General features: G+C 35.3%; 1 protein-coding gene across 4 annotated transcripts in view; it reads right to left on the minus strand.

Moving 5' to 3' along the window:
* LOC145291429 (PMS1 protein homolog 1-like) overlaps nt 1-16,384 on the minus strand; it is a 104,753-nt gene that overhangs the window by 46,569 nt on the left and 41,800 nt on the right. For all 4 annotated transcript variants that reach the window (XM_080137266.1, XM_080137264.1, XM_080137263.1 and 1 more), the window contains 4 exons: nt 13,547-13,672; nt 11,139-11,419; nt 6,708-6,830; nt 995-1,135 (listed from right to left, as the gene is read on the minus strand). In XM_080137266.1, coding sequence (XP_079993392.1) covers nt 995-1,135; nt 6,708-6,830; nt 11,139-11,419; nt 13,547-13,672 — 671 coding nt within the window. The remainder of the gene's footprint in view (nt 1-994; nt 1,136-6,707; nt 6,831-11,138; nt 11,420-13,546; nt 13,673-16,384) is intronic.

The raw sequence follows: 16,384 nt of genomic DNA on the forward strand, positions 1-16,384 counted from the left end.
GCCTCTGCACAAAACCAGTACCATTTGGGTGACCTAATATGGGTTAAGCTTCCTTGTTATTGATGCACGTTCAAGTTCCAAGAAGGAACGGTAACAAAGGTAATCAGCCCGCAAGCTGTTATTGTCCACGACGTCCCACGCTATGTGAGAGATATGCGACCCCGTAATAATTCCATCCCATATAGCAGATGATGAAATTTCATATAGCACTTGGCCGACAGACAACACGAAATAGATAAACCCCAGAACCAACTGTGCGATGAAGCACGCGCTGGAGATTATCAGTGTGACCTTGCATGTGCTGTAATCAAGGATCAAGGGGGAGAGGAGTGTGTGGAAAGGTGAACGTCATGCCGGCCAGCCAACTCAGAAATGACATTGCACATGCGCAACTGGATCGAAAGTGGGGCTTATATTCATTTGCATACATGTAAGCTTCAGGGGCATAAAAAACGGTGAATTTGTTTCAGAGTCAGACATATTCACGTGTACCATTTATTTCAAAAGGAGGAGAAGGGGAAAAGTAGGAGACAATGAAATAAAAAACTTAAACATAACTATAGATACAGTATTTCAAAATAATATGTTGTATTATTGTCTTTTCTTCTGGAGACAGCATTCACCTAGTTAAGCCAACTCCTTCCAATGAATTCACCGCATCTCACACAAAAGCTGGCCAAGCTCAACAATCCATCACCAATGCTGATACTATCGACAGTCAGTCATGGTTCCAACAGAAAACACTGTAGATTGTCGGACCAAGAATCAGTTCAGTATCTTGATTAACTGTGGCTCAGAATGGTGTATTATTGAGTTAAATAACAGTAACTCCTTTTGATGGTGATATAGGAGTGATAAATGAAAACAAAAAAAAATCATCATTTGGACGAATCTCTGAAGGATTTTCATCTGACTTTAAAGTAGATGAAAAGTTGAGAAATCCTGCATAAATGTGTATTTAAGTAAGTATTTGATTAAAATGAAACAAACCTACATCATTATGCATTAGGACTTGAGTTTTGTTTGGATCTAGATTGATATCCACTTCTCTTTGAGGTAAGCTGATTGAAATCACAAACAGTGGATATCTGTTGGTTTCACAATTCTGGCAGTTGCAGTAATACTGTCGAATCACCTTTAAAAGAAGAAAAAAAAAAAAAGAAACAAAGGTGTTTGTTAAATATAATTCAATTTCAAATAAATACACTATTATGTACTTACATGTAATGTTGAACATAGTAAAAATTTTAAAAATTAAAAAAAGAAAAACTAATCAAGTAAAGTAAAAATAAAATTTATCGTATTTGTTTGAAAAGTTTTTAAAGTCCAGGGGAGGTAACTGCAGTCCATGATTTTGATAAAATATAAAAATCCAATATTTTATAATAGAAAATATCTACGTTTTTTTTTTTAACAAAATAGTTCTAGCAGATATTTTACTCAATTATGCTCCGGAACCTTTGGAATTTTTACTAATTTCAACATGACATGCAAGTACTATTAAGTACTTTTACCAAAAATGCACTTTTTGAAGTTGAATTATATTGCACAAGCACTGAAACTGAAAATGGATATTAATAATAAGTGAACAAGGAAAGTTACTGCTAAAATCATGGTAACACCATGGTTCTCATTGAATCACCAAAGTTAAGCTATGTAGAACCTGATCAGTACTTGGATAGGTGATCAACACTACACCCAGGTGTGTAATTGAATAGCAGCCTTAATGACAAGTATAACCAGTAACAGACTAGCATCCTGTCATGAGAATAGATCAAGCCGTTCTTCTGTGACAGAATCATTTAGTTCTTTTAACGTTTAATTAACCTTAATCCAACCTGCGTGCATTACTGAATTGCTGTTTCCCAACTGAGGCTTGTCTTCGGACAACAAGTTGAGACAATGCGATTAACTTTCAGAGAATTAAGGGTTTATTCAAGTAATACACTGATAATTAAGTTACAATTAAAAATCAGTGTTGCTAATCACATTGGCAACTATTATGATCAAAATAGGACAAATTCCTTCTTCCACTGATTCGTCTTGACACTGAAGAATCTGTAAAATAAAACACTATCTCTCCGAAAAAAAATGCCATACACAAAGATATTTTCTTTATAGAACATTTGCTCACTTTTGAAGGAACCCTTCAGAGTCAGACACATTACTCTTATTTTTACATCGCCTACTGTGGAATGGCTCCATGGACCAGAGACCAAATCTCCAGTCAGTCTCAAGTAGACCCTGTCCATTGACCAACTCTCTTTCTGCCCAACTCTAACTCTCTGTCTGCTTACATGTATATATAAAAACCTATTTCTTTGTTTTTTTATCATGTAAAAAGTCAATTCCATTTTTTTTATTGGTTTGCTACCTGATTAAGTAGTATTATTTATTAAATTAAATTCCAAATCTATTTATTGCAAATTTAAAATTTATATGGAACAATTCTACTAATTAACTTACATTTCCATCTTTGTTATCGTTTCTAAATTCCTTTTATAATATTCCTTCTGTTAGTGAAATGCAAGGTGCCTTCAATAAATTTCCAGACTGTTTTTGCATGGCCACTTTTATTGACATGACATACATGTAACTCTCGTCCTCTTTGAAGTGATCTTCTCTGGCTGCAATGCACTTCTTGTACCATTCCAACAACTTCTGGAAGGCCCCATAGAAGTCATCTTGTGTGAGTGTGCCAATGACCCTTGTCGCAGCCTCTTTCATCTACTCAATTGTCTCATAACTCAAAAGTTTCCTTTGAGCTTAGGAAATAACCAAGTCACAGCGAGCAAAGTCTGGACTATAGGGAGAGTGTTTATATTACATTTTCACCCCAAACAAGGCACATTGCCACTTTGGTGTAGGGGGCTACTATCAGGGGAAACAACTACTGGGGTACTATGTAGGGATTTGGGAAGCAAGATGTTGGTTCACGTTACACTTGAACTTCTGCATGTCAGTACAGTTGGGGAAGCAGTGACCTGGAATGGAATTCCAAAGTCTATCGGTTCTGGGGAAGAAACTACTGGAGTAGAAAGATCTTTTACATCTAGGGATCTCTACAGTGTGGGGGTGGGATTTTGCAGCTTGTCGGGTCTGTCGAGGGTGTTCACGTCGTGGGGGCACAACTGCTTGCAGTTCATCAGAGCATTCACCATTAAAATACTTGTAGAACAGGCAGAGGGATGCAACATTTCGTCAATGGGACAGAGGCTGAAGCTTTGATGCCAGTTTAGGGCCTATCAGATTTGCGACTCTCTTTTGAACCTTGTCAAGGAGCGAGAGACTAGTAGCCGATGCACCAGCCCAAATATGACAGCAATACTCCATACATGGGCGAATGGTTGCCTTATAGAGGTACAGGATACTTTCGGGTGTTAGTAGTTTTCTAGCACGGTAGAGAGAGCCCACCTTCCTTGCAGCGGCCGTGGCAATGCCCTCGATGTAATTGTTCCAACTCATGTTTCCTGTGAACGTTAGGCCAAGGAGCTTGAAAGACGTACTCTCAGATAAAGAGTCGGTGGCCATTGCTATAGGTGGTAGAGAAGGTTTCTTGTAATTATTGAATGAAACTAGTTTAGTCTTGGCGGCATTGAACGTGACCTTCCATTTTTGTCCCCATTCCACTACTGATTGGAGGTCATCCTCTAGTGTTTCTGCCATTTCTTTAGATATATGTTCATTTGTTTTCCTGTCGTGCTTGTTATAGAGTGTGGTGTCATCAGCATACATACCCATTTCAGAGGCAATTTTGTCGAGGAGGTCATTTATGAATATCAGGAACAGTAGAGGTCCAAGGATAGTGGGCACTCCCGCATTTATATCATATTGTTTAGATGTACGACCGTCGAGGACAACCTGGATTTTTCTCTTATCTAGGAAGGATTTAATTATGTTAAGTATTCTACCAGTGATACCGTATGATCTAATCTTCCTGAGGAGACCCTCATGCCATACCCTGTCAAAAGCCTTAGATATATCTAGAGCTACCGCTCTGCCCTCTCCCCCTTTGTCCAGTGAATGGTATATACTTTCAGAGATTACAGTGAGGATGTCTGCTGTGGAATGGGCTTGTCTAAATTCATATTATTGGTCAGTCAGAAGTTTAGCATCTGTAAGGTGATGAACTAGAGCATGGTTAATTAAGGTCTCAAATATTTTGGCAAAAAGTGGGAGGAGGCTAATGGAGCGATAATTTGATGGGTCAGTTCTTTCGCCAGAATTCTTGAATACTGGTACCACAGAAGCAGTTTTCCAACAGCCCGGAAAGCAAGATTCATTAAGGCATTTGTTGTAGAGTTTGGAGAGAACTGGAGCTACTTCGGCTGAGCACTTTTTTAATAGCACAGCTGGGATGAGATCGGGTCCACATGCTTTTGAAGTGTCAAGGTTTTTTATGATAGCATGCACCTGAGCAGGGGTGATTTTCAGGTCGTCTAGCGTGGCGTCTGTCCGCATAGGAAATTCGGGTAGGGAGTGGTTGGAAGGGTCCAGTGTGGAGTTTGAGGCAAACCGACTGGCAAGCATGTTAGCCTTTTCGGTTGCTGAGCAAACCTCGTGATTGTTGGTTAGTGGGGGAATTGTTGATTGCCCATTATTTACTACACTGTTGTAGATTTTCCAGAAGTCACGAGTTCTTAGTTTTTGTGCTTCGATGCGTTTTTTAGTGGTTTCCGTAAATTCTCTCTTAGCTGTCGCTATTTCTTTCTTAACGTTACTTCTAGCTTCTATGTACTTCTGTCTGTTTGAACTGGACTTGTGTGGAACTGTCTTGATGCCCATCTTGGTCAAATAGTCTGTGACAAGGATGGAGTTGTGAATTGGTGCATTTTCAGTTCCTCATGAATAATTGTGTGTACACTGACATCAAACTATGCGCTAATTGTCTCTATAGACACACGATGGTTCTTACCCATGAAATTCTTTATTTAGCCAATCAACTCTGGTGTTCTAACTTCCTTACTCCTTCCACACTTATCATCCCTCACAGATTTCCTGCTTTTCTTGAATCTCTTATGCTACTCAAAAACTCAAAAAATGCTTGATTCATGCAAAATGGTCCAAAAGCAGTCTGAAGCATTCCATATGTTTCTGTGACATTTTTTCTAAATTTAAGATAGAATTTTATTCCATATCGTTCTTCTAAAGTATCCTCACATCCAGATTGCATTTTTGTAATTCACCAGCTGTGACAATCAAGCTTTAGTAGGGTGTATTCTAATTCCTGCTGTAGCTGTTTATTTGAACCTCAAATCATAAAAATTGTTTAGTCATCTCATAAAATGCATAGAAATAACATACTGCATTTATAAGAGTCTGCGACAATTTTAAATGCCTGTACAGAAAGAGTCTGGAAACTTATCGAAGGCACCTCGTATTTCATATTTTAAGACATTCAACAAAGAGTTCAATAATGGGACAATAACATAACAAGGGACAATTAACAAAAAGACGAATAACATCTTTCTGTGGGAACACACCAAACAAAAGGACACATACCTTCTTCCACTGGTCCATGTTAACTTTGAAGGGTCTATAAAATAACCCCTTTTCCTCCAAAGAAAACACCATACGTCAAGTTATATTTTCTTTATATAACATTTATTCACTTTTGTTGGATTCCCTTGGAGTTGAACACATTTCTGTTATTTCTAAACTGCTTTAATCGGTCAGAAGAATGCTTCCACGACTGACAGACAACTCTCTAACTCTTTCTTTCTCTCTAACTGTCTAACTCTCCAACTGACTAACTGCCCTGTCGTGTGTTCCATCAATATATGATCCCTCTTTCTTTGTTCGATTCTCTAACATCCGATTCCTGTCAGTCATTGTTTTGGTAACTGTAATTCTATTTGTTTATTTAAACGAAACATTCCAGTCCTATATTATTAAAAATAAAAACTTGTAAACATATTGTTTTACATTTTTATCTGGCTTAAATATTTGACTCTGTAAATTTTCTATTCCGACCTTAAAAATCTGCTATTGAAATACTGAATTCTTTATGTAGTGGAGTCGGGAAGGTGAAAGTAGGAAACACGATGACTGGTGAGAATACGAAGAACATTTATACCCAGAACAGGGTTAGTGATACAGGAAGATTAGTAAGTCCGTCGGGAGTCATCTCTGTACGACATCTGGATAGTGTAGAATATTGCTAGGGTGAGCCAGCTAACCCAATGAAGATGTTGTGCTGAATGGATGCGATAATTGATAGAGTGTAGTTCCTGGCAGAAGTCTAGAACAGTAAAACCCCTGAATGCCAGAGCAGCTGGCATTTGAAGAGTGGCACCTGCCCCTCCTGGCATGTTTAGCCAATCAGGCGCCTCAAAACAGAACAATCCACCATCCCTGACTAATTGTAGGCTGGTCCAATGGTAATTAGCATACCACTAATTTCTACTGAATAAATATGTTGAAATTAGTTAAATGGTCCATAATGGTGGAGAGGGGAGGTAAGCGCTTTCTTGATTCTTTATTCTATAGATAGCTCCCATTGAGCAGTCTATACTTGCTGTTTATATGGCTAATGGATATATCCATCTTAGTGATTATAAGGATGTGTATGTCTCCCATAACACTTTATGAGATCAAAGTAGAATAAAAATAGTAGTAGTGATTGTGATCATGATAATAATAATAATAATAATAATGATAACATTGCTCTGCTGTAAATGCATGTAATATGATATTGTAACATTCACCTTTTGGATATATTTCAAGTTTACAGGCCGTTTGTTGACAAAAACAAATCCTTGGTCTCCTCCTGTTTTGCTCATTATCATCATGTCAGAAAAAGACTTGGGTACAAACATCTCAACGGACACCTGAAAAGACAAACAGCATTTATGCGTTGACATTTTAATTTTGGGGGGAAAAAATCACTCCTAACAAGGCATGAAGCCACTTGGTGTAAGGCGCTAAAAAGTAACCCATTTTGATAGTGATATAAACGTGAAAACAATCAAAAAAATAATTTTTTATATTTATTCATTTAGATAACTGAAAGAATTGTATCTAACTATAAAATACAGAAAAATTATACATATATAGCAAAAATAGAACAATAGGATCACAAATGAATAACACTAACCATTAATTTATTATGACCTGTTTAAATATAGTTTTTTTTACCCCCCGACGAAAGGAGGGTAGACCTGTAAATTCACCCTTGTCTGCACTTTTCTCAATAACTACGCCTTGGAATTTTTTTGAAATTTTGCACAAACATTAAACATGATATGAGTAAAAATGTAACAGAACGGATTTTCCAGGAAAACTCTGGTTGCCCCCCCCCCCGCCTGTAGGATTGCCTTTTGGGTTAAAATGGATAAAATTGACACTTTTGTGCTTATTAAAAAAAAATTGATGCCTTGCATTCTTATAAAACTTTCTGAAAAGTTGTAACTAACTGATTTCTATATAATTTTGTTTGTCTATACTTTGCGATAACTCTTGGGTGTGCCCTAAGGGCTCTTTTAGGGCTAATAAAAACACTCCACTTTGGGGACTATTTTACCATATTTGTCCAAAATTTTCTGTGTATACCTATTTAGCAGTTTTGCTGAACTCAAGTTTAAATATGTTAAGACCTTGGGGACTTTTGGGGCTAAATGGTGGTGGTGGGAGGGGGGATCAAATGATGGACTTAGTCATTTTTTTTTTTTGCATGGTGTAGAACTCAAATTTACATATGTTAAGGCCTAAAACTGCACCGTTTGTTCATTTTCACCAAGATTTATGTCCCCTGAGGACTTTTGGAGTTAAATGGGGAGGATGGGCAAAACTGAACTTATTTTTTCATGCCTCATTCACTGTGCACCCAGGGGGGAGGGGGCATGCATGCTTCAATTGTTGTTTGTTTTTTAATGGAAATCACTGTAGACAAGTCATGAAAACATTTGATATAAGGAGCTAAAAAAAAAAATATAATAGTCCAAGGTCAAAAACCAATCAATGATAAGTGTATAATGGATAGATTCCGACCCAGAAAACAGCAATTCTTCCCACTTTGTCAGAAACATCACTCTTGAATGTGAGGACTAAAGCTAAATGTAAGGAAAGTTAGAGGTCTACTTTCTACTCTCCAAATGCTTACAGAAAAAAGAAAAATGGAGGAGAAGAAAAAGAAAATAAAAAAAATTTTTTTTTTTTTTAAATCGCTATTTTAACATTTCAAGATACACAGGATGTTCCAAAAAGATGTATACAGTTTGAACAATTATTCAATGGCATGATTATGCAATAATAAAAATAATGATAGTATTTGTGAGATATAGAACGAATGTAAAAATCGAATGACATAAAACTCGCCAAACTTTCACAAGAAACACTCGTCTAGCTGTAAACACTATCGATAATCACCCCCACTCTTTATCTGTGCCTAAACCTAAACGTAGATTCCATGAACAAAGCTTCTTTCTTAGAACTGCACGCCTGTGGAATTGTCTTCCGTGTTCCTGCTTTCCGGCTGACTACAATATGGTTGTCTTCAAGTCTAAAGTAAATAAGTTCTTGATGAGCCGTTCCATATAAGTTATCAAATTTTCCAAATTTTCATTACTAATGATTACTATATTGTCCAATTTCTAATGTACAATCTTTAACCCTTATCCTTGAGTGGCCTCTTGGCCTTGATAATGTGGTGATGCCTATGTAAAAAAAAAAAAAAAAAAACTCCTAAAAAAAAATTTAAAAAAAAAAAAAATCAACTATGAACATTTACAAGTGAAGAAAATTACTTCTTTGTCTGAAAAGTCTTACTTAGAAACAGTTCTGTAAATTGTTAATCCAAGACTGTCATCTGGAATGTGCAAGGGATATAACTATTTTCAAAATCAAGGCACAGAGTTATTTCCCTTTAAATATGTTTTTCTAAATAATAATTTGTTTCATCTAACAGTTAAAAACAGAGAAATGACAAAACTTAATTTTTTATTAAGAGCTTAATGTATTTATTTGCTTCCCCACAAAAGAAAATCAGGCACAAGGCCGTTTTTAATGTGGGGTAAAAACCAGCTCCCCTAAAAGTAGGCAAAAAGGGAGCACTCTGGTTACCAAAAATAATAATTGTCCCAGTATAGAGGGTCCCCCCCCCCATTGGGCCAAATTACCTTAAGTGCAGCATCTACAGAACAGATTGTATTTATTTGCTTCCCCACTGAGCAAATTAGGCACAAGGCTGTTTTTTAATGTGGAGAGAGAGGGAGGGGGCAGGGAAAAGGGGACCAGCTCCCGATGGGTGGGAAATGGGAGCTGGATAGTGACAATTGGTATGAAGGGTTGCCCCTACATTGACCAAGGTCTTATATGTAGGGTTGCCCCCACATATGGTCTTTGATCTCGGCCCGAAGGCCAAGAGCTTAAGCTCATATTTTTCTTTAGGTCAGTAAGGAGAAATGTATCTAACTTAACAGTATTCCTAACTGGATTATTTTCAGAAAGACACTGAAACGAAACACATATTCATGTAAAGAATAAGGTGTAAACATCAAATAGCAATTTATCAAGTGCAATACTATTTGGGTCTAACTTTGAAACATTAGCTTAATTTTATAGATAAGATATTAAAATAAAGCAAAAAATACATAAATTCTAAAGAATACGAAAATATCTACGGAGCCAGTAGCTTTTCTCTTTTCTTTTCCAAACAACAACCAACATGTCTGAAGACGATTGAAGGCCAATCCGACTGAAACGTTGCACAAATATTACTCAAGATGAGAACAACAGTCCGATCAATACATATAAAACGTTTTAATTATTTTGAATAAAAACATTTTTGCAGTCAAATTAAACTGCTACCCTAGAATTTTGGCAAAATATAAAACAATATGGCTGCTCCCAGCCTCTTCATGGTTTCCTAATATAAATTGATTTTCTTAATTAAAAACACTCATCAGTGTATTGGCGAACAAAGAGGGTTGATGCATTTATTTAAGTTACTTAAATAAAACATTGACTTGGATTATCTATTACAATCACTCCACGTGTTAGGATAAACGTGCTCAACAGCAAATCAACTGTAATTATATGAAGTGACCACATCTATCCATACAAAATAATTATTTCGTATTGACAACTTCTTAAGACACTGAAAGATAAAGAGTTTGTAAATGATGAGAGTTAACACTGCCAGCCTGTTTTGCTGGCCTGCTTTCCAACTGACTACAACATGGTCATCTTCAAGACTAATATAAACTAGTTCTTGTTGAGCCGTCCCCTTAAATAATCAAATTCTATCCAATTTCCACCACCAACAATTACTACGCTATTGTCTCAGTGACCATGTTCTAACTTATCCTTGAGTGGTCTTCAGGCTTTGATAAGTGATGACTCCCTTGTAAAAAAAAAAAAAGAAAACGCTTTTTATTTTTAAAAGAATACAGACCATTAGTCTACTTTGAGCAGCTTCATAACTCTCGTTCTTATTTTGTCCTTTAGTCCTCACATTCCAAGAGTGATGTTTCTGAAAAAGGGGGAAGAATAGCTGTTTTCTGGGTCTGAATCTATCCATCTAACACTTACCGATGGCTAATTTTTTGCCTTGAAATAACATTTTTTTAGCTCCTTACATCAAGTAGCTTCATTCCTTGTCTGGAGCAATTTCCATTAAAAAAAAAATGATGAGAGTTAAGACTGTCCAAGAAAAGTTCCAGAGTTAAAAGGTTGCTTTTTCATGCAAGTAAAAATTGATCAGACATGTTCCTTTTTTTTTTTTTTTTTTTTCCCTTATAAAGGAGTCACCACTTATGAAGGCCTGGAGGCCACTCAAGGATAAGGGTTAAGGAGTGTTCAGTAGTCAAAGGAAACATGTAGTAATCATTAGCAGTGGAAATTCAGTAAAGTGGATTACTTAAGCAGATGGCTTATCAAGAATTTGTTCATGTTGGACTTGAAGACAACCATGGAAAGCAGGAAAACGGAACAGAGTTCCAGAAGCGTGCAGTTCTAAGAAAGAAGCTGAAGACTTGTGTCTATTTTATTTATATACGGCTATGGAGTTTCCATGCACGTTGTGTAATGTATTAATTCGCATGCTAGATTGTTTGGTTTTAAATCGTTTGCGAAAGTCTCTTAACACCTATAAGACAATAAATTGCAACACATAAATGATGAAAATTTGACCAGCATACCTGTGGATCCTCTTTCGATTGTTGTAAGTGTTCAAGGAGTTGCACAGCATTGTAACCCCATGCCGTTCGCAGCGCAGAACGAATTGTGTCCACGGCAGCTTTTTGCCAGAGGACATCCTTGTTGTGGCGCAAAGTGAATCGTATTTTAGGATTGATAATGCCAAATGCCATCACAAGGTTTTCGACTTTCTTTAACTCTTCCTTCCGTCTTTTATCATTTTTGTTGTACTGTTGCCTCACGGGCAGGTTTTTGAACAATTTACAAGCGGAAACTGTTGTACCTGACAGAAAAATTGAGGGAAAATAATGCAAGTATGAGAAAAGAAGCAGATAATTATTTTGCAGAAATCTTTTTAGAAATCCACTGCAGACTTGAAATTTGGAAATGGCAAAAAAAAAAAAAAAACGTATTCTGTAAATGGTCTCGGCAAAAATAGGTACAGTAAGTGACGTAGATAGATAAAAAAAAAAAAAAAGGGCACAGTAAGCGCCTTGATAGGTAAAAAAAAAAAAGGCACAGTAAGTGACTTTGAATGATAAAAAAAGGCAAAGCACATAGCTTTAGTAGGTAAAAAAGAGGACAGTAAGTGACCTCAGTAGTTAAAAAAGGCACAGTAAGTGGTCTCTGTAAAAACAGGGCAAAATAACTGGCTTTAGGTAAAAATTGTACGTGGCCTCAGTAAAAAAAAAGAGGGAAAGATTACAAAAATGCTTTAGAAATCCACTGCTCATGTTCTATAGATATTCTCAAAAATTTACTTTTCATTATATTTTAACTAATGTTGCTCTTATACTAGCTGCATTTGTTTGCTTGAGTTCACCTGCAGTAGAACAGCCAATATAACATAAATCAAACCCAGGGTAACCAAAAATGCAATCTGCAAATGATAACAAAAATAAAAAGGTGCACAGCAAGTTGTCTCGGTAGATAACAAAAACTGCACAACAAATTGTAGGTAACAAAAAATGCAAAGCAAATCATTTTGGCAGGTAAAAAAGGGCACAATAAGTAGCTTCGATGGATAAAACAAGGGCGCAGCAAGTGAGCACTATAAATAAAAAAAAGTCCAGTTAATGATTGACAGCATGTAATGTGAATCAGTTGAGACATTAATTGAAACATACTTTTTCATGGAAGCATGTAGACTGAGAATGGCAATTTTCTCAATCCGATGAGCTGCACAAGATCATGTCATTTTGTCATCGATCATGTCTTGCAGCCATACAAGAGTATAAGCTGGACAAGTTTCTTATATATTGCCACTCTTGCATATGATGGGATACCTGTGTTTTGTAAAATTATATGCAGTTGTCTGAAGGCGCTCAATGAGGTGTATATACATCATCCTATAGTTGTGACTGGTCCTGGATATGACCTTAAACTATATCCGATGGTGAGGCCCCAGTTTGCGAGCTTTGGGGAGTGTGGAGCCACCCTTTAATTGCCATTGCTCCCAGGTCCACTCTGACCCGGAGTGGTAGTACGTGTTAGGGTTAAATAGAAACCGACTTGCAAAAAACAAATATATTCTATTATAAAAAAATTTTCTTCAAAATCACCAGATTCGGTATTAAATAACCTGGAAAGGGTTGATATGTCGTAAAACAAAAACAACCAACCAACCAACAATATAGTTGTGACAGTTCACCCATTGTTGTTGCGTAATTCGAAATGGCCCCAGTAAAGAAATACCCAACAATGATACAATCACAGAAATACATAGCATTTAATAAAATACAATGCAAATAATAATTTTTTTTAATTTTTGGTTGAGTATATATACTGCTTATCCAGAATGGCTCCTATATAAAAAAATAAAAAAGAAAGTATGATGTACATACCGATGATGAAATGAAAATATCATATTCCAAAACTCACATAAATTGATCAAGTAGTTTTATTTTTAAATAAGAAAATCAAATTTTATGAGTATCCAAGGAATATCTTTTTCATCCATTTTGAAATAAAAATCTCAAGAAACAAGGGAGAGAACTCAACAATAATTGATACTTATTAGATTCATGTTGTAATGCCTACGAATTCCCATTAATTGCTTAAAAATGATTTTCTTTTTGAAAATAAAACTACATGATTTTTGGAATATCATGTTTTTGTTTCTTCGCGGTTATATATTTCATACAGATTTTTCTTTATTTTTAATGCGGCGGAATTCTGGACACGAACAAAGAATACCCCTAGATGTCTAGTTTAAAAAAACACATCGAAAACTCAATAATTCATTAAAAATGTAGTCATGACAACAGGATTTAAAATGGTTTTTCTGCAGAAATTCATTAAAATGTTTCACTCTTAAAAATGCAATAGAAAATTGGAAGAGGGAAGGCATAGATGATTGTCAAAAAACAAAATAATGATTGTTGATGAAATAGGATAATCATAAATGTACCTTCAGGTTGAGGGGAGTATTTTGTAGAAACAATATCACCAGTGGCGTTGAGGACTGAAGAACGCGCCACAGCTTCACCTGCAGTTCGTGTAGTGACTGTCATTTCACTCACAGAGCACAAAGATGCTGAAATTAAATTCCAAAATAATAATTTTTTAAATGAAAAATATTTTTCTTTTTTTTTTTTAATTTCAAAAGTTTTTTAATGAAAAGTTTTTTTTAATTCCGAAGGTTTCTTAATGAAAAGTTTTAATTCCAAAAGAAAAGTTTTTTTTTTAATAAATACCTAGCAAGATATTCTGGACTCTTCATAGGCTAGACAAAAGAATAACTCTGTGGTTTCTTTTATGGCATGTCAATCCTTTTCAGGTTATTTAATGCAGAGTCCATGCTAGGAGTTATCCTGGAAAATCCGTTCTGACAAAAATTTACTTTCGCTATGACTAATGTCCGTGCAAATTTTTTTTTTAAATCCAAGGCGTAGTTCTTGAGTAAAAGTGCAAACAAACAAACGGACAAACAGGGGTGAATTACTAGGTCTAATCCCTCCTTTGTCGAGGGACCAAAAAACGGCCATCAAAGTAAACAATACAAAAGAAGTGATACTAAAAGCAAAATGAGAAAAGAAGCAGCTACACGGATTATTTATAAAATTGGCCAAATTAATCGTACACAAGAACATATGGATATGGCTGTGAAAAAGACATTTCAACAGTGAAACAGAATACAAATTCACAGACACAGAGAGAAAACAAACTAACTCACATATGGATAGTCAATTTAAAATTATTTGAAAAAGAAAAAAAAAAGGAACTAGAAACTCTAACAAAGACAACCAGAATCTTTGATCAGGTCATTCAAATGGAATTTAGAATTGAAAACAGGAAAACTCGAAACAACAGAAGACAACTGCTAAATGAAGAGGCGATGAGAGCACTTGGCGAATAGGATAATTATAAATATCTGAGAGTTCTAGAAGCAGATGTCATCAAATCAACAGAGATGAAAGAGATTTGAGGAGAACAAAAAAATCCTCTGAAAATTAAACGAGATAGGAGAAATCTAATATCTAGTAACAATTAATTAGGTGGTATCCCTAGTAAGATACTGTGGATCTTTCAAAAAGTAGGCAATAAAGCGTAGTTACTTGAATAACAGGATTAACAAAGGATGATGTTGAGAAACTCTGTATAAAAATGAACGAAGTGGGAAGAGGACTAGTAAATATTGAAGACTTTGTGGAGGATAGATGTGATGAAAAGATTAGAAAATATATATATTAAAAAAAAATAGTAGTGAGACCCAATGTTGCCCGGCATTGAATTATGATTAATGAATGTTTCACACTCCTATATTTGTATTGTCATCAAAATCAGTGAAATCATCCATTGTGACTTAGCTCACAATACATTGTAATCTACACTGCACTGTAAAGAACCTACTGTTGATTTTATAAAACTATTTTTATATATACTGACTTGAATTATAGTTTAAAATGCAAAAGTTACAGATCATGCTTCAATTGTGCTTTAAACAGAAACATTTATTTCGAATGCGGTCCTATCATATCAAAGGACCTACCATTGATTATATATATCAGACCTTTCAGTTTGTGTGGGAATAAAACTTCTCAAATGCACTTGTGATGTTAGGTTGTGTAAGGTGCTAACTTTGGTCAAAATCGCCTGTTCCTTCATTCATTAGATTATTTCGATTATCAAAGATCGTGAGAGACAAGTGAGAGAAAAGATGCTTTTTAATTTATTTCACAAAAGCATGGGTTTTGCAGGATTTATTTATTTATTTCGTAATATCTTTTTTTGCATTCTGCACTCCGATATTATGTGATTATTTCTACTGCAATATGTACATATAATTTTTCATTGTTTCAGAAATGGACTATTTGATATGTCTTACTTTTTTCTGTAGATAATTTTTGTGAGACAAGTTATGAGAGTGAGGCGCAAGCAATGGTCTCCTATTTGAGTGGACATCTGAATGGTTATAAGGCATTTTAGTCTTTTTATAATTCTTTCTTAGTGTTACGTTGTGTGTGTCTGCGATTATTGCTGCTTCAGTTATGGTCTCTACTTCTTTTTCCATCCAGATGCATTTGAGTTTCTTTATCTACACATCGTATAAACTCTTCTATTAAAATTAGTTGATGTAATTTATCGTAATCATTGTCTATTTTTTTAGGCCTAAGCCATCTATTGAAGAGATCTGTTTTCTCTCGCAAGTACTACGAAAGTATGATTTCCAAGTTTTCTAAAATTTCTGAATTTAAACCTATACTCCTCTAGAATTAATTCAAACACATTCAGTATACCATTTTTTATTTTGTCATAATTTGTGGTATCTTCTATGTCAAGTGCACCGTACACATCAGCTGTTCATCCACTTAAGACAGATTGCAAAAGTGTTGGGCAGATACCATAGGGCTATGCTAAATTTGTAGCTATTTTCTCAAAACAAGAAAAATATTTCTCTAATCTTTTTTTCATTAAATGGTGGTATTACTTTTATGTACTTCCTTACATCTAAAGATATTGTATTCAGCGAAAAGTTATTTTGATTTGTGTTTTGTAGCTGTAAACTTAGTTTTTCCAATTTTATTTTTTATAATTCTATTCTTTCTTGGATTTCTAACTTTTTTATTTCTAATTGGAGACGCAAGATATTGTCATCTGTTTTGACACTACAAGAGTCTAGCAGCTCTCTTTCTAGTAATTTTCAGCAACAATATTTTTTATTTCTACTTATTTCATAGTTCAATTTGTATCTAACTCGAAATAAACTGCAATTTCTAAAAGCTCTGCTTTTCGTAACTTGTTAAAT

Source organism: Euprymna scolopes, chromosome 12, assembly GCF_053919585.1.
Source record: "Euprymna scolopes isolate OS-2025 chromosome 12, ASM5391958v1, whole genome shotgun sequence".
Classification (NCBI taxonomy): Eukaryota; Metazoa; Mollusca; class Cephalopoda; order Sepiida; family Sepiolidae; genus Euprymna; species Euprymna scolopes.